The 22173-nt window shown below is 32.7% G+C and overlaps 2 protein-coding genes across 13 annotated transcripts in view; both read left to right on the plus strand.

The window, feature by feature from the left end:
* LOC117121412 (hemicentin-1-like) overlaps positions 1 to 9833 on the plus strand; it is a 58176-nt gene extending 48343 nt beyond the window's left edge. For 4 of the 6 annotated variants that reach the window (XM_033266612.1, XM_033266615.1, XM_033266614.1 and 1 more), the window contains 3 exons: positions 765 to 801; positions 4243 to 4438; positions 7435 to 9833. In XM_033266612.1, the coding sequence (XP_033122503.1) occupies positions 765 to 801; positions 4243 to 4438; positions 7435 to 7560 (359 nt within the window). In that variant the 3' untranslated portion in view covers positions 7561 to 9833. The remainder of the gene's footprint in view (positions 1 to 764; positions 802 to 4242; positions 4439 to 7434) is intronic. The other 2 variants (XM_033266613.1, XM_033266617.1) reach the window with 2 other exon arrangements.
* Positions 9834 to 10296: 463 nt separating this feature from the next.
* On the plus strand, positions 10297 to 21575 carry LOC117121414. 7 transcript variants are annotated; one of them, XM_033266622.1, is made up of 8 exons: positions 10297 to 10977; positions 11102 to 11353; positions 14487 to 14726; positions 15300 to 15422; positions 16345 to 16392; positions 17587 to 17687; positions 18187 to 18234; positions 18804 to 21575. In XM_033266622.1, exons 2-8 carry the CDS (start codon positions 11203 to 11205, stop codon positions 18921 to 18923), a joined length of 831 nt encoding a protein of 276 aa, XP_033122513.1. In that variant the 5' UTR covers positions 10297 to 10977; positions 11102 to 11202; the 3' UTR covers positions 18924 to 21575. The 7 variants fall into 7 exon arrangements, with proteins under 7 accessions (XP_033122513.1, XP_033122514.1, XP_033122510.1 ...); XM_033266623.1 differs by having other exon boundaries at positions 10297 to 10855; XM_033266619.1 differs by having other exon boundaries at positions 10297 to 10811.
* Positions 21576 to 22173: the final 598 nt, after the last annotated feature.

Consider the following 22173-nt stretch of genomic DNA (forward strand, 5'->3'; position numbering starts at 1 on the left):
GAGTGGAGGGGGGGGGGGGGGGGGGGGGGGGGGGTGGTGTGGCAGCGGAATAGGGTGGCTAGCCATCTCCCCTTTGGCTATCGTGAACAAAAGTGGTTACTCGTCTCATGTGCGAGCTTCTGGTGTATACATGTTACGTGCAGTAGGCTACTCTAGTAAAACATACACTTTCTATTTTAGGCTTAACTTCTTTTCAAATTCTAGCCATCTACTAATTCCATAAAAATCCAAAATTGAAGGAGACTCTCCCTTCCAAAACCAACCCCACCCCCTCCCTTTGCACCTCACATTATCCACCCCTATTGCTAAATCCTAGATCCGCCACTGTTTTGGTAAAATTTGTTAGGCTACATATTACATGGTATGAAACAAACTCATTAATTTTTACATATTTATGTATGTTATTTTTTATGAACAATGTGAAGAACAGTTTTTCTCTTTATACTCATTCCTATTTCTGCCTCCTTGCAAGATTTGACTGTTGCTTGTTGAATGAGTCTTTTTATATTCAGTTCAGTTTAAGATGACTTTGGGATCTGATAATTTGGGGTGGTCTTTTGGTTTGGTCTCCAATTAGAGGGATTTTTTTTGTTTAGTAATTGATGATTGTTATTTAGAAATTTGAAATACCAGTCTCGACTTACAGGGTCTCAGAAATAGGGGGACTCATTTTGAGAGTGCACTGTATTATTGTAATGATAATGTTGCTGATGATTACGATGATAATGGTATTATAATAATATGTATTTCATTTTCTTACATAGTTTGTTATCCAGATGATAAACTCTGTTTCAGTAGAAAGTAAGTACAGCAGTTGGTAAACCCTTATTTTCTTTATTCTTTGTATATATTTTGAAAATTTTCAATGTACATAATGTGTGTAATTCTGAAATGTAAAATCTGATCTACTTTTAATCATTAGTTTCTAAAGAGTAAAAGAAGGAAGAAGTGTAAGAACAAACTTATATTTTATAGATGGCAAAACAATTTGGCAAGCTATCACAAGAATTTAATTTTGAAAAATAATATTTTAAATAATATATTTTGTTATAATTTTGTTTGTTAGCTCAAAATATTTAGAATTCTTAAAGATATTAAGCAAATTTTGAAAAAGTTAAACATTACAGTACCAATCGCGGGCAGTGCACTTTCTGACTGCAGGCATCGCGTTCCAAATCTATCAACTCCCTGCATAGGCAAAGCCAGCCCACAGTGCCTGCAGTCCAGATTTTAGTGGTGCACAGGATATGTGAGGACTTTTTGGCTAATAATTGTAACCCATAGCTTACAATTTCAGATAGGACTAATAGGGTAAATTTGTATTAGAATTTTCAACATGATCATCCATCTCAACAGAAAATGATATTAAGCCTACCAGATAAATTTATTAGATCACTTAGAGTATTATTTATGTAGGCCTACCTATATTATATTGATACGTCATAAATGTCAATACATATTGGTAGGTCAATACATAAGTATGGATAAAATGAACATAGAGATGAACCTAATTGTCATACAGTATACATAAATTATTTTCCGATATCTTTCTACATTATAAGTCAATTGTTATTTAGAAAAATTGTAAAACGTGAAATACTACACTAAATACAGAAATATTTATGTTGCATTTAAGGCGGCTGCGGTCTGTAGAATACTGTACAGCATGCCAAAAAAAGTTTGCCCGCTTCCTAACATGCACTCCCCATGATTGGTACTGTACATTTAAGTAAGGATATAATTATTGAAATAATGTTTCAAGATGTTTGTTTGTATACTGCTAAATATTAAGCTCAACTAACTTTGCAATGCTACCTGCCACTAGTAATATAAAATTGTTTAAATTCTAAAATATGTTATTAGAATAGATGGCTATGAAAGTTGCACTTCATGTATCACTGTTTTGAGGCCACTGGCTTTATAGTCCTAATCAACTTTTATAAAAAAAATTTTTTTTTTTTTTCTTGAGCAATATATTTAATACACTAAGTGTACACAAAAAAGCAGCTAATGAGGGTTGATGACATTCATTCTGATAGCAAAGATGAATGGTAAAGTGACTGATATCTTCCAAAAGTTTAAAACTAATAATAATATATATCAATATTCAATTATTGTAAAATGTTTAAGAGCATCTTGTTTTGAAAGTTGCTTTATTATTTTAATGCAGGGCAATTCCATGTCAAATCAACCAAAAAAAAAAAAAAATCAATCTCACAGATTTTGTTCAAAGTATGTGGTTGGGTCCCATGAGAAACGATCAGAAATGAAAAATGTTTGCTCTAAGCCTCTTAATTAGTGAGCTATGTACTAACGAAGTTTGGGCTAAATTAGCACTACCTTACCTTATCCTGGTAAGTAGCACCATTGAGCAGATTTTAGTGTTATTTTAAAGCTATTGAGTAGATATATCTTTATAGATAAGTGCTAACTCCTCAAATCAGCCATTAAAATGTTGCCTTAGATTAAAAATTTCAAAGTTGCATAAAAACAGTATCTTTTTTTTCTTCAAAATCATGTTAGACTCAGGTACATTATGATGTAAAGAAGCTTCCCTATAAGTTTGGTAATGGGTGCTCTAACAGTAAAAATTATTGTTAAAAAAAACCATCAAATTTATGATTTCACCAGGAATGCAATAGCTAATAACATTGAAGCATATGTGTAGGAGGAGAAGCCAGTTGCATGACAGCACATTGCATTTACAAGGACATAAGGCAACATACCACTTTTTCTTCTTTTTTTTTTCTAATTTGTACTTGGCATGGAGTTGATATTGCTGGTTCTAGTAAGTCTAGTAAGTCATACCACATTAGAATATAGTTTTTGTTACCTATTTTCATTAAAAATAACACATCAACCTCTTGGATTTTGTCCAAATTTTCGTATGTGGTTGGGACCCATGAGAAACGATCAGAAATATCTGCATAGTAAATACAACAGTAAACCAAACTGCTAATTTTTATATGTAGGTATGAGAAAATTCAATTCAATTTATTCAACAAATACAACCAGGCTGGGGAAGGTAAAAATATGTAAAATACAAATACAAAAATTGAAGTTAGATCATAAGAAAAAATTATGGGAAAAATCATTTATAATAAATTTCAAATCAATGTTAAAATGTCGATAAATCTTACATTTTTAACCACTTGGCCATTCAACTTGCCTATTTCCCAAGGAATTTCAACCTTGAATTTGTAAGTGATCTAGATTTTCTCATTTACTTATAAAAATTAGCAGTTTGGTATAATGTTGCTTTCACTATACAGTGTACAGTGTTTAATATACTGTTTTATATACAAATTTATAGCAAAGCTTCTTTACATCATACTGTCAATCTAACATGATTCTGAAGGAAAAATATATATATATATCTTTTTTTAATGAACTTTGAAATATTTAACCTACAGCAACTTTTTTATGGTTGATTTGAGGAGTTGTAGAGCTACTCAGTAGCTTTAAAATAACACCAATACCAACTAAACATTTTTTTATGAACAAAATCCAAGAGATTGATGTTCTTTTGTTTGGTTGATTTGACATGGAATTACCCAATATGCACAGGAAGTAAAGGTAACAATAACTATATTCTAATGTGGTGTAATTTACTAGAACCAGCAAATTCAACTCAATGCCAAGTGAAAAAAAATAAAAGAAAAGGCAATATGTTGTTAATGCAATGTGCTGTCATGGAATAGCTTCTCCTCCTACACATGCTTGAATGTTGCTATTACATTCCTGGTGAAATCATAAATATGATAATTTTTTAACAATAATTTTTATCTCAATAACATCTAACTGCAAATATGCCTGCCAATATGTTGCTCTATAAACAAAGTATATTTTTCAGTTCATTAAAAAGTTCAAAGATTTGAACCAGGAATTGTGAGATTGAAAAGCAAATTTTTTTTTAAATTAGAAAAGCTACCACCAAGCTACAGATCTGCTCATAAAAATCTATGCTATTAAAATGCTTCATTTTTCTTCTTACTCTGCACTGCTTTTCTATAGTGTATTATAACCATTATATTATTATAGCTATACTTCCTTGTGTATTTAGACTCAACTATAACTTGTAGTTTTTCTCTGCGAATGCAAGGATCCCATCTTCTAATATCCTATCTGGCACCTACAGTATCTTTTCCTATGCACATGCTTGCCATACAAATTTTAAAAATTAATTAATTTTATGCATTTTTGAAATTTAAAAATGTGATTTAAATCTTGTACCACTTATAGTGCAAAAAAAGCAAGAGGTGGTGGCTCAGAAAAAGTTGTTTTAAATTCAAACTTTTCTGATGTTGACATTCATACCTATGCACAAGTACAAAAACCAAAGTCAGTAAAAGCTACAAAGTCAGAGCATTCTGAACAAGCTGTAACCCAAACCAAACCCCCTGACAAACCACAGCGTGCACCCAGTAGAGACAGAGCTGTAAGTATTTTTGTAAAAATACAAAATCATAAAATTTATAAGAATTAAATTGTTTGAGATATTAAAATTATATTACTGATTTACTTGATTACAATATAAGTCATGTATTTAGATAAAAAAAATTTTAAATATGTTCTGAGTAGGCAACTAGTAGAAGGAAGTAGTGGCTGATTTTAGTTTTTTCTATTTATTTTTTAAGTAACATTATTTATTTTAGTAGTTGTTATCAAGTATTTCTCTGGACTGTAATGTTTGGAGTATTTCTTTACTAATCATGTTGACGTTACTAAGATCGCTTGCCAGCAATCACTTTTACATTTAGGTCTCCTACTAACAATCACCAATACAAACATTAAGTAAAATCAGTGATTTGTAGTATTAGTGAAGTGCTGATATGATTTTGGATTTTAGTGTTGTGGTTCCTTGTTGGCAGGGGAAGTGAGTCAGTCAGTGTACTTTGACAAGGAAATATGTCAAGCAAAGGTCTTTTTGTTGTTTTCAGTGTGTTACTTTTTATGATTATTACTTGCAAAATATAAGAAAGACAGTAGGTAGACTAACTACTATTGCCGCATTGCATCAAATCATGGTGACTGCTGTTGTATAGCTTTACGCTGTTACCAAGCCATGAAATAGAATACAATTATGCATAAATAACAATTACTACAAATTTATATACCAGTGCTAAATAATTAGAAGCACTCATGGAAAAAATAAAATATGTGGTAATATGAAGGGTAAAATAAGATTGTTGAATTTATTTATATACTTAGTATTCCAAAGCTTATGTGTATATAAGGCCAAAAAAAAAAAAGAAAATAGGTTTGTTTGCCCTCCACCACCCGCCCCTAACTCACTGAAAAAAATAGAGGCGGAAAAACAAAACAAACTTTTAAAAAGGGGGATTTTTTTTTAGCTTTTTTCTTTACAAATTAAAAAAAAATGTGAGTGAATTTATCTTTACTTTTAGCCGGATGCCCTGCAAATTAGTCTAAATTTGTTGTCTGATTTTAGATACTATTGCCATTCTAGGCCTCTGTGGGTTATTTTTATTCCATTTTTTTTTTAAAAAGAAGGGCAAACAAACAATTTATTTTTGTAAATGAAATGGTCAAAACAGAAATAAAATAAACCGATCATAAAACGTGAACAAAAAACACTTATTCCCCCACATGTGCATGTTTAAAAACAGTACACTGTTCAGAAAAGAGTAGAGGGGTTTTCTCACGATGTACTGCCCAATCGCCCATAGAAGGACCCCACTGAAAATAAGCCGCCTTCAGTCTTTTGTTGGTTATCCTGTACATTGTTGAGTACCTAACTATAAAGCATTTGCGATAAATAACATAAAAGTAGTAGAGAATATAGACCTAAGTATATTTATAAGTCAGTCGTGACGTCATCACTTTAACTCCCAATGTTATTTGCCTATTCCCCACCGTCCACTAATTTTTCAATTAGCGGATGCTCGGCTTGATTTTTTTAGGTTCGTGTTTTTTCGCACTGCGATAAAAATTGAATTGTAATAGAAAAAACATTAGAACCTGAAGAAAGTTACTGTACTTCAAATTCAATATTAAGTATGAACAATTATGGAATTCAGTGAAAAAAAAGAACCCTCATAAACCCAACAAACGTTTAATAGGAATATTCTAGACCTATTTTAAAGACTCAAGGAACAAATTTAGATGTAGGTCTACAGGCCCGTAACTAGGATTTTTTTGGGTGGTTCAAATTTGGAAAAATGGAGCCTTTTGAAGATGTTAACGACCAACCAATTGCGCTGACCACATAAATAAGAATTCCGTCTTGAAACTTGTATTAAAAGTTGTTACTGTCTATAAAGATTATTTGAACAGGATTGTTTTTTTTTTTTTTTTTTTAAGTTTAAGCAATCTTCTTTCGAGATTTTTTTTTTTTGCCATCCAAGCGGAGCCAGCTAGCAAACGGCGGGGTTTGTCCGAACCCCCCCTTGTTACGGGCCTGGTCTACGGCCAAGCAGGAGGCCGCCCAGATCTCCTACTACTACTAGGCCATAGCCCCGGCCGTAGCCTAGCCTGGTGAAATCATCGCACGATTTTACCTGTCTGCATGCACTGAACAAAAAGGACGTCAGTGACTGTATTCTCTCTCGAATGCTAAAATGTTTATTTCGTTGACGAAAGTCTATCAAAATAGCATCACAAACAAGTTCTTTCTAACACAATACAAATTACAATAGTTATTCATCGTATCTGTACTGTACTATCTGTACTGTATTGCTGATGTGCAGTTAAACGCGTACTGCAGGAGCAAAAATCAGCATACGCACAGCTAAATGTAAATACACACATGTATACTGATCATATCACTATAGCAACAGATGACTGCTACAACAGTTGGTTATAAAAAACTATAATTAAAAGACGGCGATTGACTTATAAAGCAATTAGTAGAGCATGCATCGTACACTAAATGGAAAATTATTATACTTAGATAGGTTAGATTTAATGGATTCAAAAATTTCCTTCGGGCCTTGCAGGCCCTCAGGAAATTTTTTCAAGCATTAAATCTAACCATTGAATAATAATTTTCCTATAGTGTACTATGCGGAGCTCTACTAATTGCTTACTATTAATGAATTGCAGTACAGTATTAGTTTAGTAATGAATAGTCATTAATGTATACAACCTAAAATATAATATAGCTAATAGTAAATTGTATTGAGTATGCACTGTAAGCCTATTGAATCACATATGAATTGTTTATTTGTATGAATACATTGCCAACATCTAAAAAAAAAAGTTTTTTTAGAGTTTCTATTGTAGAACTTTTTAAACAGTAAGATCCTATCATTTTACACAAAAAGAAGCCTCCCTCAAATAATGCCGCAATTGAATAAACACCCCCTTAAAACCCCTTCTCAACAATAGATGCCTTAGAGCGTTTATTTTTTTATTCATATTTTTTTTTATCCATTCATCAGTTTTATTGTTTGCTAATTTTGTTTTATTCAGACTGAAAAACAACTTACTTATGCTGATCTAGACCTCACCAAAGATGTCAATACTGGAAGCAAAGACAAAATTATCCGCACGCAGCCGGAGACAGAATATTCCAGCATCATGATAACCAAGAAATAATAAACATAAGCAGTCAAAAAGCCAACAGTATAGCATAATAAAACAAATACGTATTGAAATTAATGTGAAAACACATTCCTGTAGGAATTTTAGATGTAGCAATTTGGATTACAGTAACTTTGAATTCTTTTTGATAACAATCAATGAACAATTGCAATTGTGAATTACATCATTTAATTCTGAAGTAAACTTCATTAAACCAAATGCTTTAAGCTTCTAGCTATGCTTTGTGTTATTTGTATATTAAATAATCTGTATTTTTATGTTTGATCAGGGAACAGTGAAATTACACTGTTCCCTGGTTTGATAATAATTATTACTTTTGTATTATTTGCAGGGTTCACTGTTCCCTGATATTACTCAGTGTTTTTGTATTTGTTAATAATAATTAATATTTTTGTATTTTAATATACTCAATGCTTTTGTATTTAGTACAAGATTATTTTTCTATTTTAAGTACTTTGTATTTTTGTATTGACGTGTATAATTGTATTGGGTTTTGTGTATTGCTATATGTTAATGTTTGTTAATTAGAAAAAGGGCTATGTGTGCCTGCATTTCAAAGATTTTGATGGATATATTGATTTTACTAATTATTCCAATATATGTAATTAAAGATTTTTAATTAGTAATTTTATACAATATATTTTTTTGATATAAAAGAATAATAAATATTTCTTTATAGGATATAGCATATTTCAATAATTTTTGATATTTTTTTTTAAGAGTGAATTTCTTATTAGTAAAATTTTAATTATGCCTAAATGGCTACCATTTATTAATAATAATAATAATAATTATTATTATTATTATTATTTATTTAGCTATGCACTTTTGAACCGGTGGCACTCAACCACAAGGGTGGTGCATCCTAACAACAAGAAAAAATATATAAATTACAATCAAAAAGAAAGACATCAAAACAACAAGATAATGAAATCAGCTAAAACTAAAACATAGAGAAAATAGTTCTATTTTCTCTATGACAAAAAGAACATCATCAGTCTCTAGATGATACACCTTTCTCCTGCAACAGTCGTACGGAAAACGGAATGCCCACAAGAGCCAACTACCTGATCGCAACAGGGCTGTTACAACCAAGAATGCACTAATAAGAATATTCAATATATATATGTTCAATCACAGAGAGGTGGATAGTGGGACTTTTGTTTTTTTTTTTTAACTTTAATTTCCCAATTAAATCAGTTTGATCAAAATATTGTTCAAATTTTCGATCATGCCATTTGTTTTCTATATATATATATATATATATATATATATATAGGATGCACTAGTCAATGATTCAGTCACATTAGTGGCACAACATGACAAGATGATGAGAATCAAAATGTTATACCTAGATAATTTGCTCAAGATTTTTTTTTTTTTATTACCATTCTATAATTAATAACTTTTACATAATATTCTCCAAGTTTTCAGAAAGATTAATGTGTCGGATAGTAACTTTGAAACATTATTTTCGAAATAAGAAATATTAAACATTAACACTTTGATTTAAAAATATGGTATTTTACTCATACTTTTCTTTTGTTCGTATGTTGTAAGTCATAGCTTAAATTCCAGATAAGCCAGTTGTGGCTGGTCTTGTTTAAATATTGTTGAAATATATAATTATTTACTTACTGTATTGTCATGATAATTTTATACTGCATACAGGTTTGATGAATTTTTCAATATGATTATTATTGATTATTAATGTATATAGATAAAGTCATATTAATTTCATTGTAAAGCTCCTGCGCGCTTTAGTAAATTAATGCATGTTGGTTACACCTAAAAATGTGACATGTTTTTTTAAAAATATGTCATTGAATTGCAACCTCCTTTAATAGCCTATAACACATTGTATAATTCTTAAGTGAAGAGAGTCCTGTAACGGACCTTTTAAAACTCAGTTTAACAACAAAAATACTATCATATTTGTATTAAAACATTTTTTTTTAAAACCTTTGAAATTAAACCGCATTCCGCATTAGGTTTTTGGAAACAGGAGAGCTTTGAGACAAACAAGTAAATTAATATTACCTTATTGATGATCAGGATATTGTAACTACAGATTTCCAATGAAGGATCTGCAACAAACCACCTTTGATATGTGGTTGCTAAGGTTACATACATTATTGAATAATGCAATCTGATTGGTAAAATAGATTGATATTATTGACGTCTTGTATTATTTTTCTTAAATAAAAAATAGCGTATCTATTTTGAAAATATTGTTAAATTTATAATAAATTATAATAACAACTTTATTTATATACGGAGAAACTTTTCAAAAGAAAGTTTTGACTTAAATAGAAATTATACGAAGTTATAAGTACATGATGTAAAAAACAAAAAACAATCATTAAAGCAAACTGAGAATATATACAATTATAAGCCAAAAACAAGAAAATTTGAAATCACATTAATTGTAAATTTCATTAATACAATGCATCAAAGTACACCCTATCGTGTTGTGATATAATACACATATATATAACTATTAAATCCTTTCCAAGCCACTGGGGCTCATAGGGCTGGAGCTTATCCCCAGTTTCTGTAGTGTGAAGCGGATGAGAGTTGTACTCCCCCTGGACGGGACACTAGTCCATCACAGGTTAGTTCCTAGCAGTTTGCTGGTATCCATTGATACAGCTGGGTGGACTGAAGCAATGTAGCTAAAGTGCTTTGCCCAAGGACACAAGCGAATCTGCACAGAGGAGACTCAAATCCCAATATCTGCAGACGGATCCGTTTCGGCCTATATATATATACATACAAAAGTAAGAATATTAGTGCTGTAATCTTAAAAAATATATATTCTATTATTAATCCATATATGTTAACTTAGGCATAGGCCTATATGTTTTTGCTTCCCAGTTGACTTAGTTGATTTAGGGATTGACGGCTTTACTATATTTAGGCATTAACGGCTTCATTATGTTAACCGTTTTTTAGCGGTTCTATTGTTTTATCATCATTCAACAGTTTGTAGGTACAGTATTCACGCCCATGCTTTTATCTTATGTCTTTTGTAATAAAGTATGCTTCTTATAAGTTCCGGCGTTGACATCCGTGTCATTACCTGATGAATAGCTATGCTCGAAATGTATTATTTCTAATAAATATTGGCAATGTCTTACTTCACGCTTTGCGTTATTATTTGTCTAACATAAGACAACAGACTAAGTATTTTTGCACAGCTGTGGTGACAACATTGGGGTCTTCAATGGAGATGATATCTCGTTGTAATACATTCCATTCTTTGAGAGTTCTTGGTTAAATACTACTTGTATGTATCTTTGAATGCCTGGAGTCCTTGGCATGGAAAGCAATGGCTGTGTTTAGTTTGGCGGAGTGTAGGAGTTAGACAGATTCTGTTTGTAGCGTTTAATCTCTCCTTCTTCCATTCAGGTTGTTTAAAAAAGACTAGTTATTATTGTCTATGCAGCATATCTTTGTACAGAAAGAAAGTAAGTAAAAGAAGTGTTGGAAATTCTGATTATTGGTTATTAAATAATTTTCATTTTTCTTGCAGGTTTAGATGTCACGATTTATATTAGTTCTTACACTGCTGCCAAAAATGTCACAATCAAATGTTCTGCAAATGGCACTCAACTTCACGAAATATGTCTCTTTATGGATGGCCATGTTATAAAGACAGAAAATGATTCACCTCTAATGCATAAGATAGACATAGTAACAGAGAGTGATGGAGGAAGCTACAAATGTACAGCGACAGACAGATTTAATTTAACTAAACAAAGTGAAACAAAAGTTCTCAATTACTGTAAGTATAACAATATTTGATAAAATAGGTTCATATGGTTTCTAGATAAATTTTATTCTCCTTTTAATTAAACCAGAAAATTAAACAATTACAAACATATCTGTGTCATACACATTTATCTGAGCATGACGAGACACCAATGAAATGCCAATAAATCACAAGTACATCAAACCTGTCGATGTTATATAGGCCTATGCCAACAAGAATAGCATATACAATGTAAGATTTGTTTTAATGAGATGCAATCTTGGTACAGTATACTTCTTCAGTCGTTGACGTATATTTTTAATGAAATGAAAAAACCTTTTCCGGTGTTTGGTAATTTAAAGTAGATTTGACAGCAGATTCAAGTGCAATTTACTCTAAATTCTTATCGTTCCGTACATTGAAATAATGACTAAGAACTAGAAGTTACTTGAATCATACTTTAATCAACATGGCCTGTGCAAACAACAATATTATACCGTTCCGTCGGCTTCAACAATGGACCTTGAGCCACCCGCTCGAAGTCCTTTTATATTCCAGCACATAGCTTAATTTATTCAACAGATGAATCAAATAATCATGCATAACAAATTGATATACCTATATATAATGCAACATAAATTATCAGTATCATTTGAATTGATTTTGTGTAAATGTGCGAGTCAGCAATAATTAGGCCTACTGTTCATTACAAATTCAGTTTATTCTGATTTACTTGCTTTTATCAGAAATTGAAATAATAATGAACATTAAATCAAATATATGCATTTCTATAGAATAATGGTAAATCTTGGCTCTCCAAGTAAACACCAGCAGTGATTTTGTGACGGATCCCTTCAACATATTGCAGTATGACAAGGAATTTCATAAAATTGAATAATGTATTGCTTCATTTAGTCATTTAGAATGCTACCCATGTGAAACAGAGTATTGAACCCAAGGAAATCAAATTCGACTGCATTATAAATTATTAAAAACAATCTTACTTACAAAATGTCTTTTACAAAAGACAACCATGCATGTACTTCATAAATGCAATTAGCTTTTAAGTTACGAATTGTCTCGGAGGCAGCCTGAGGACTAAAGAATGCGTATAGCCATGGAGGTATAGCTGAGGATCGTCAGCGTAGATGTGATATATAATGGCATGTCTATGGATAACGTTCTGGAGCGTGTAAATGAGAAACAAAATTGGGACCCAAACTAGTACCTTGAGGGACATCAAATTAATGGGAACGGGGCATAAGACAGCATATTTCGCTCCAACAGACTGTTTTTAAGAATTGAACCACGACACACGTGTTAAGAATTGAACCACGACACACTGTACAGAAATACCTAAATTTGAAAGTGTACTGATAAGAACAGGCTCTTTATCGAATGCGACAGACAAATCAAGGAACACTGACAAGGATAATTTTCCTTTGCAAAGAACCTGCAGTATAAAATTTATTCTAAAGCAATTCAAACATTAAATTAAATATTAAATAAGTAACATGGCAAAAATGAAAAACAAAGCAGAGCTTTTACATAATATGCGAGTCGAATGGCTGAGCGGTTAGGGGCGCTGCGAGCTACATCCATGATATCGGCGCTCTGGTTCGAACGGCACGCTCGCCTAACGGTTCTGGTGGTTCTCGGTTAAGGACTATAAACAGTGTATATAACGGCTCGTGTGCACTATAAAGAACCCAGCACATCTTTCGAGACGAGAAGTTGGATACATCGGTTTACTCGAAAATACAGCCCCCGTAATGGACGACCAGAGTTGCTAATAACGGGTAGCACAGACACGAAGGGACGAAGGGTAAAAAAAAAAGTAATTGATCGAGTTCATAGTCCACATATCATGCTCCCCAATTATATTATCAATATAAGTATTATTTATATGAATCCCCCGCACAAAACAGAAGGGCCGACTTAACTAACTTAACTACAGCTGGTAAAACTATACCCTGCCGGACAATCCCGGTGTTTCTACAAAAGGTTTCAGGTTTGAAATAAAAACGTTTAAAAGAAAAAAATTACAAATACTTATTGTTGAGTATTATTATGGAGCTGTCTTTTGAAAAAAGAAATGTGATTTTGAGATTTCAATAGTTGTGAGAGGTTATTCCATATTCTTACACTTTGGTATGTTATCCATTGTTGAGCCTATTTTAGTTCTTTTAAAATTAATGCGAAACTGATTTATATTTCTGATATTGAGAGTGTGGTGTGATTCTACTGTTTGGAAATAACTGCCAAAGATGAATGGCGAAAGTTAACGGTGGAAAAGAAACATGAATTTAGCAACAGTTTTAAGATAAATATCAAAGATTTTGAGAGTACATGTAGTTAGATATGAAAAGGGGTGAAGATGGATGGACTTTACATTTTTTTTTAAAAGTATATGCAGGCGGTTTGCTTCCCAAGTAGCTTGTTGTCTATCTTGAACAGAGCTCCCGGATCACTACCACATCAGGGGTGGCGCCAGGATTCCGACTGGGGGGGGGGCTGAGGTCCCCGACGAGGGGGCTGCTGCCCCCGACGAGGGGTCAGATTTCCCCCGACGAAAGCAATGTAGGCGTCGTGGTCGAGCTTCGATTAAAATGTTTTGAAGGTGGTCCAGGGGGCGAAGCCCCCGAAAATTTTAACAATTTAGGGGTTTCAAGGGCTTATTTAATCGGGGGGGGGGGAGGTCCCCGACGAGGAGGCCGATGCCCCCGACGAGGGGTCAGATTTCCCCGACGAAAGTAATGTGGGCGTGGTCGAGTTTCGATTAAAATGTTTTGAAGGTGCTGCAGGGGGCGAAACTCCTGAAAATTTTAACAATTTATGGGTTTAAAAGGCTTATTTTATCGATTTTAGAGTCTACTAATATGTAGAAAATACATATAATTTTTTTTCGCCCCGATGAATTGTTGTGTGTGCCCCCCTCGAGGAAACCCCCGCTGGCGCCACCCCGGTACCACATCCATCGATCTTAGATTGAAGGTATGAAGTTCGGCTCGAGCCTCATTAGAGTACGGTGTAGTAAAGATTACATTGAATCCTGTACGCTGCAAGATCACATTGAGCTTGAGATCGTTCGGCTCTGCAAATCAAAAGATACTTAAAACGATTCATTCAGAATTATCTTGAATCATTATTCTACTTGTGTATTTAGATCCACCTGAATATGTTGATTACATTACTGTTGCTCCTGGTGAGAATGCCACTATTGCACCAGTCGTTTTAGCTAATCCTAATGAAGTTACTTACCAATGGATCACTGAATTGAATGACACAGATACAGACCCAAGAACCTTCACATTCAAGGCATCAGACGTTGTTGGCACAAACTATACAGTAACAGTGAATGCTACTAATAACATTGGATCAGCAATCAAATTAATCGAAGTCTTAAGTATGCTTTTAAGTTCATAAATTAAATAAGTTGAAACTGATTTTTGCACTATTTTAAATGCGTGCTTATTGTATGAATGGAGAAAGAAAATTTTAAGTTTTAAATAATTTCACTGCACAATAAATTACCGGTACTCAAAAATTGATTTAATCGGATATAGATTTTAGAGATTATTATTAATATTTTCTGTTTTACAAAACAACAGTACTCTTTGCCTATCGTAATCCTCTAGTGATTATAATTACATTTGTTGATCAGAACGATTTGCAGTGCAGTTTGTCGTCAGCTTTCAAATTGTTTTCTAAAAAGTTATACTCATGCAAACCTCGTCTATATTACATCATTTACAATTCCACATTCCTCCTCTTTGGCCTCCTTCATTACCACCTCCACCTTCTTCTCCTTCTACCAATATTACTGCTACTGCTTCTGCCACCACCCACCACTACCACTGCCATATTAAAAAGAACAATAAGTGGTGCTATAGAAAAACAATTAAAGAGTGAACAATCCATAGGATAACTTATAACAATCAATGATATATTTAATATAATGTACCTTATTTTTTTAAAGGCGTTGACTATTGTGTTTCTAGTCCATGTGGAAATAAAGGGACTTGTATATCTGCTAATTTTGAGTTTACATGTGAATGTAAACCAGGCTACAGTGGGAGATATTGTGAAAATAGTGTTAACAGTGAGTATCGTAAATGACACGAAATTAGGCTACTGCTTTTCATCATATCAATAAGCAATTGTAATCGTGAACATTTTTTTTATTTACTGTGGACATTTCATCACATGTACAGCATTTTATTTTTTATGTTGCTTCAAATATATTTTATAACACATTTAAGGTTTTTCAATATTATGTAAAACTCAGCAACCTAATAAGGAGAATGAAGTGCCATGGGGATGGATAGGCCATACTTTAAGGAAAGACCCTATAAATGTCACCAAACAGGCCCTAGACTACAACCCGCAGTGGAAAAGAAAACAGGGCAGACCCAGGAAGAACTGGCGTCGTCTCTAACTGACACCTGAAAAATATCAATATTACATGGGGGGAAGCCGCAGCTGCGGCACAGAGACGGGTGAGATGGAGACTCATGGTGGACACCCTATGCTCCCCAGGGGGCCAAGAGGATTTAGTCAGTCTTATGTAAAACTAAAATCACTAATTACGTAACATCAATTTTACTAGAATATGCTTGCTGTTTCGATTTAATAATGACACGGGAAGGATTGTAATTCCATAATACGACTTAACAAAAAAATATTTATTTCCTTATTCATTAACGTATATATAGCGTATTATTGAATTATGGAAGAAGTATTCAAGGTGTATGCGTATAATCAGCATTAGTAATTTCATTGCGAATCCTTCACCTACCTACTGTTTTTTCTTGTTTGTCGTAGTGTTAAAGGTAGTTTAAAGTTTCATTTTTTTTTTGTGGCGGGCTTTCCGCTGTTTAATGAGCAGTTTAATCATGGTTTAATAAACAAGTAACAATGTGTGTTGACAACATAACACTAAAGACAGAAACAAACAAAAAATAGAATGACAGAAAGAAATTACTGTAAATTCGTAACAATGATTATTTTTTATTTCAATTCAGAAGGCACAAATAGGCAAGAGGAGTGCGAACCAAAGACAGAACTTAGATGTAAGCTCTTAATATTCTAATTTACCTCATCTTTGTCACATATCCTCTTTATGTCACGTGCACAAAGCCTGCTTCTGTAAATTTCATAGGCTTACTGTTTGTCAAATGATTCTGGTAGATACCCATTTATACTCCTGAGTGAAGAGAGGCAGGCAGTGTCTTGCCCAAACACAAGCAGTGTGATGACCATCAGTCTCGAATCCCGACCCGAAGATTGAAAGCCCAACGCTTACACGAGAGTCGCACGCTCTTACAATTATCCTTCATTTTAACATTGACTAGAAAACAACACGGAGGGACAAAAGTTCCTATAACCATAAGGTTTCTAAAGAAATATTTTATGATATGATACAATGTAATTCTTTTATTACCACGGCTGCAAACGAAAAGAAGTGATAGGTAGGCCCCTACTTTAAAATATTTTAAATAGTGAAGTTTTTGGTAGAGCAAGTGGAATAAAAAAAAATGTCGGAATTGCTATTTCTTGAAAAATTTTAGAAGAAAAAAGTAATATGCTGAATAATATGCCAAATAAACAAACAAGGAAACTAAAACCGTGGCACATCATCATCGTCATTATCACCACCAATCGACATCATCATCTATTATTTTGATTTATCGTTGTAATTGGTGTTGTTACTTCCCTACTTGAATATACTTCATTAAACATTCTATAATAAAATAATGAAAATAAATAAATAAAATGAAATAAAATAATTATGTTAAACTTAGACCTATAGCCTATAGCGATTCACACTATAAAATCCGGCATTGAATTAATCGCATATACTAGTAATACGTACCCTAGAGAAAATTCATTGATGCGGAGCTGTAAGATCTGCGCATTTCTACATCTCTCTTTATTGTCATTTATTTTATTTCTTCAAACACATATTTACAATAAACATAATTATTTTCAGACAAAAAATAAAAGCTTTCGCTTATCGAGTTTTGGCATAACATAAATTTGACTACTGAATTGATAGAGGGTAAAGCACTGAAAGCAAATTTTCTGTTTGCGATTACCATACACCCACTTTTACTCCTGGATGAAGAGAGACAACCGTATGTAAAGCGACTAGGACACAGGCGAAATGTACAGGGAAATTGAGAAGAACTGCACCCACTGCGCCAAACCGCATTATTATGATTGAAGTTGTATGACATTTACTGTTATATCTTCATCCCTTCCAGGCACAAGTTTGACAATTGGAATGTTGTTTGTGGGTGGTATAATTGTTGGGGCCTTCGGAACGGTAATTGGTGGATTGATCGGCTACACGAGGATTAAACGGGTTTGTGAGATACCAAATCAAATTGTTGTTCGTGATATATTTAATAGTGTGCCTTCAACACATTAATACATAACACCCCCTCCCATTTCTGTTCAGTCAAATGATCCAAATTAAAATAAGCAATCTTGTACAAAATTATGTGTCATGCAAATCAGGCCTAATGGCTGCAAAGTGACTTTTGAAAATGAACAGATTTATTTTAACGGGTTGAAAATTTATAGGAAAAGGACAAATGGTCTTTCACAAGTAGGCCTACAAAGTAAACTTCTACTGTTTTTTCTTGTTTGTCGTAGTGTTAAAGGTAGTTTAAAGTTTCATTTTGTTTTTTTTTTTGTGGCGGGCTTTCCGCTGTCTAATGAGCAGTTTAATCATGGTTTAATAAACAAATAACAATGTGTGTTGGCAACATAATACTAAAGACAGAAACAAACAAAAAATAGAATGACAGAAAGAAATTACTGTAAATTCGTAACAATAATTATTTTTTATTTCAATTCAGAAGGCACAAATAGGCAAGAGGAGTGCGAACCAGAGACAGAACTTAGATGTAAGCTCTTAATATTCTAATTCACCTCATCTTTGTCACATATCCTCTTTATGTCACGTGCACAAAGCCTGCTTCTGTAAATTTCATAGGCTTACTGTTTTGTCAAATGATTCTGGTAGATAGTTTGTATTCACATTTCTGATAGGGCCCGGACTAGGTGTAGTTTTTTTTTTTTTTTTCACTGGTCCTCCTTCCTACAATCAGTAGCATGCTATCGCGCTGGTCTGTAGGGGACAAACAAACTCTACTCTACCACTAAAACAGGCCAAATGGCAGCTGTATTCTACGGATTAATGAAAATTATTGTAAAATTGTAAAATGTATTGTTTTATACAGAGTGATAATAAAGTATTGCAAATAGGTATTTATCCTACTTCTTTGCGACTTTTGAAACAATGATTATAAATTATTGCACATAATATTTATCTATTCTAAAGGAATTTGAAACTCCCTCATTGTATTCATTTTTTCCTTTTAATTCACACTACAGTATTACCAAATATCAATTTACCAACAAGTAGCAATGACCTAAATTGCGTTGATATATTACGTTTCATATCTCAATACAGACTTACATGGACTACGTAGTAGATGATCCAACTGCTGGCAATAAAGACCAAACTTACCAAGATCTACAACATAGAGAAGAAGAAACAGCTCATGTTAATGCGATGCCGAGAAAGAAATAAGAGTAGAGAGAGCAGTAGCTGGTTGGAGTGAATGCTTGTTACTTGTGCAAGGGTCATTATAATCACAGCGAAATTTATCACTGATGATTGTACAACCACGAATCCAAGAATTGTTTTAAGCTCTGCCTAGATTATGATTTTTTTTTTTACAAAATATGTAGTATGTCCACGTAAAATCATGATGTGCCTATTTGGTGATGATAATGATGTCATCAGACCATATTTAGACATGTCACGTGTTTTTAAAAATAACATTTGATAGTCTGGACAGGGCTTAAGTCACGTGTCACTCCAAATATCATACATAACTCACGTAGATTCATATATATTATTATTATATTTAAAATACTATGCTTAGAAAAGGTAGCATATGATGAAGTTGACAAAGCACATAGTTAGACAACACTTTAATATACTTTTTTAACAACCTTTATAACCGTTTATAATTTTAGACTAGACAAACGTTTGAATGTAATGAATCCCATATATCGAACTTGGACGTTTATATAATCATGTACTATTTTGAGTAAGGACAACATGTTTGTGCCGATTTACCGTCCAGACGCGTGCACAGCTCTGGAAGAAATATACTCTGGAAAAAATATATCGTAGCAAATATCTTACCATTATTGGCATATTTTGAGTTTATATGCATGTCTATTAAATTATCATTAATAATAAATATTGGACGATGTCTTGTCACGCTACAAAAGCAGCATGTGTGAGAAGTCATTATACAAATTCCGTTCGTACTGTACAGTAAAAGCAGCAGAGTATTCAGTAGGTAAGTGGCACTTCAGTGAGTGCGACTGACACAATCTCGTGTATTTTTACGAAATATAATGGAATAAAATATATTGACCATGTTAATCACTAAAATAAGTCAATATGTGAAGTATTCTTGAATAAATAAATAAAAGGAAGTCTATTATAGACTACATCATTCACAACATTTTAGCATTTATTGTATAATCTATTTACCATATGTTTACCAGTAGGCATAGTATCTTACCTGCTTTGACTTTATAACCACAATTATTATTGGCTATATTTAAAATATAATAATTTGCAAACGTCTTTCTAAAATTACAGTTAAAGACTAAACCGTATTTAATATTTGCTTTAGAATGTGCAGTATTTGGCCAACTGAGCTTTAAAAAATGATTATTTTATGGGCGGATCCATAGGGGGTGAAGGTCGTCGACGTCCGGTTTTCCCACCACTCTTAACATGTTAAAGCAGGGGGTTATTTAGGGGGTGGGTCTCCCCCTTTTGGAAAGTAAACTAAAGAAAAAAATTGGATCGCCCAAATATATATATGCATCGAACATAATATTTTGTATACAAAATTATTTTGGCATTTTTAAAGTTTTATAAAGTATTTGTTACCCTTATCAGTGTATTGATGTATTTATTCAGATTAGAGAAGCTTACTCCATATTCCACGCTTGCAATCCTGTTTTCTTGGCACACCACTGTAGGCCTAAATTATAGAGCTTGTAACTAGGTACTTAAGGAATATATTCAACATACTGGAATATATTTTGTTTGCTTATTTTTGCTTCAAACTATTTAGTATTTTGTCATTAAATTTTTAAAGTATTGGTAATAACACTCATTCAATGAGGTGTGTCACACTTGCAGTGGAAATCCTTACCTCATCTCTTTTTTAACCATTCGTCTTTCTGTAATTATCATTTTTCTATCTAATTTATCTATATTTTCCATACATCATCTTATTATCATTATCTTATTTGGTATCTTTCTGCCTTTTTCTTCATGTTCCTATTTTCTTACCCTCTACTGACTCACCCATTCACCCCCCCCCCCCCCCCGGCGATTGCAAATTTCTTATTTTATCATGAATAAAAAGTGTAGCCGCGTTGGTCTTCTATAGAACAACGTAAGAAATGACAACAGTACTTTTAACACTAATTTGTATAGAATGTATTATTCTTCACACATTAATCTGTGGACTTAATCAGGACGCATCCAATTTGCACAATCTCCTGATGAAGTCCACTTGTGGACAAAAGCTGGAGAATACATTTTAAAATCAAGTTAGTCTTAAAAGTGCTGTTGTCATTTCTTATATCATTTTGTTCCTCTTGTCTGTCATTTTTCGGAGTCACCATACTCATATATTTTTTACATTATGTTTTGCTGTTACAATTCCGAAAATTTTATTATGCAATATTTAGTAATAATAATGAATAGTGTACAATAATCCTTTGTTTTTTAAAGTGTTTCGTAGTTTCACTATGATAAGAGAGCAAACAGTGTTTTTCCATTTCTTTTTTAATGCATTTATATTGTTAATATCGATTATTATTTCTGTTTTAATGCAATATGCTACAAAGTATGTCACAACTTAGCCTGGCCACTAGACCACAATGATGCACATGTCGAATGTTTATATGGTATAGGCCTATTACTGTATTAATTAGGCCATTGGATTGGTTATAAGTGTAAATTTATATGATCGTTCAAATTTGTTTGAAAAAATGAAATCTTATTTCTTTAATATGTTAGCATTCTTCTCAGTTATATTCGGCAAATTATTTCCCGAAATATTACATATTCGTATCAGTGAATAATTGCTTACGCTACTAGCTATTTTTTGGCAAACAAATAAACTAATTATTTAGTAAATTTGTCTAGATTTGTGATTATGTCGTCACCATTAGCTATATACCTTCTTTTAAATTAAAGCAGTACAGACAGAACTTACAGAATTAATATTACGCGACACTAAAAATGGGTGAGAAATATTGTCTTCATCTGTTGTATAATATGTTAATTAATCGAAAACAAAACAATCCCAGCAATGACCCCATGAATGGAATGTAATTTTAAATTCGTGTACACATTTGTTTGTATTTGATATTCGGTTTTAATGGCTGGAGAATCTCTCGATATTTAGCTCACTTCTTGATCCCGTACTTCTTAAATAATTGTTGCTTACAATAATTGTTTTCTGTTTTGTGATTGAAAGATGATGTAAATGAAATGAATTAATCAAGCGCCCTGAGCATCTTATATTACGCCGTGTAAGTGAACACACCCTTAGATGGATACGGCATAAAATCTACACTATTTTATTATTTTATTATTTTCTTACAACACTCTATACATTTTTTTTCATTCTCCATGGCATTTTGCTTCATTCTTTTCTCTCGTAACATATTTATAATAAATATAGGTCTATGCACTGATACCGAAATTACGTACATCAATTGAAATTAAGAAA

The sequence above is a fragment of the Anneissia japonica genome, unplaced genomic scaffold (genome assembly GCF_011630105.1).
Source record: "Anneissia japonica isolate Jap-2015-1 unplaced genomic scaffold, ASM1163010v1 scaffold5856_len118379_cov109, whole genome shotgun sequence".
NCBI classification, from domain to species: domain Eukaryota; kingdom Metazoa; phylum Echinodermata; class Crinoidea; order Comatulida; family Comatulidae; genus Anneissia; species Anneissia japonica.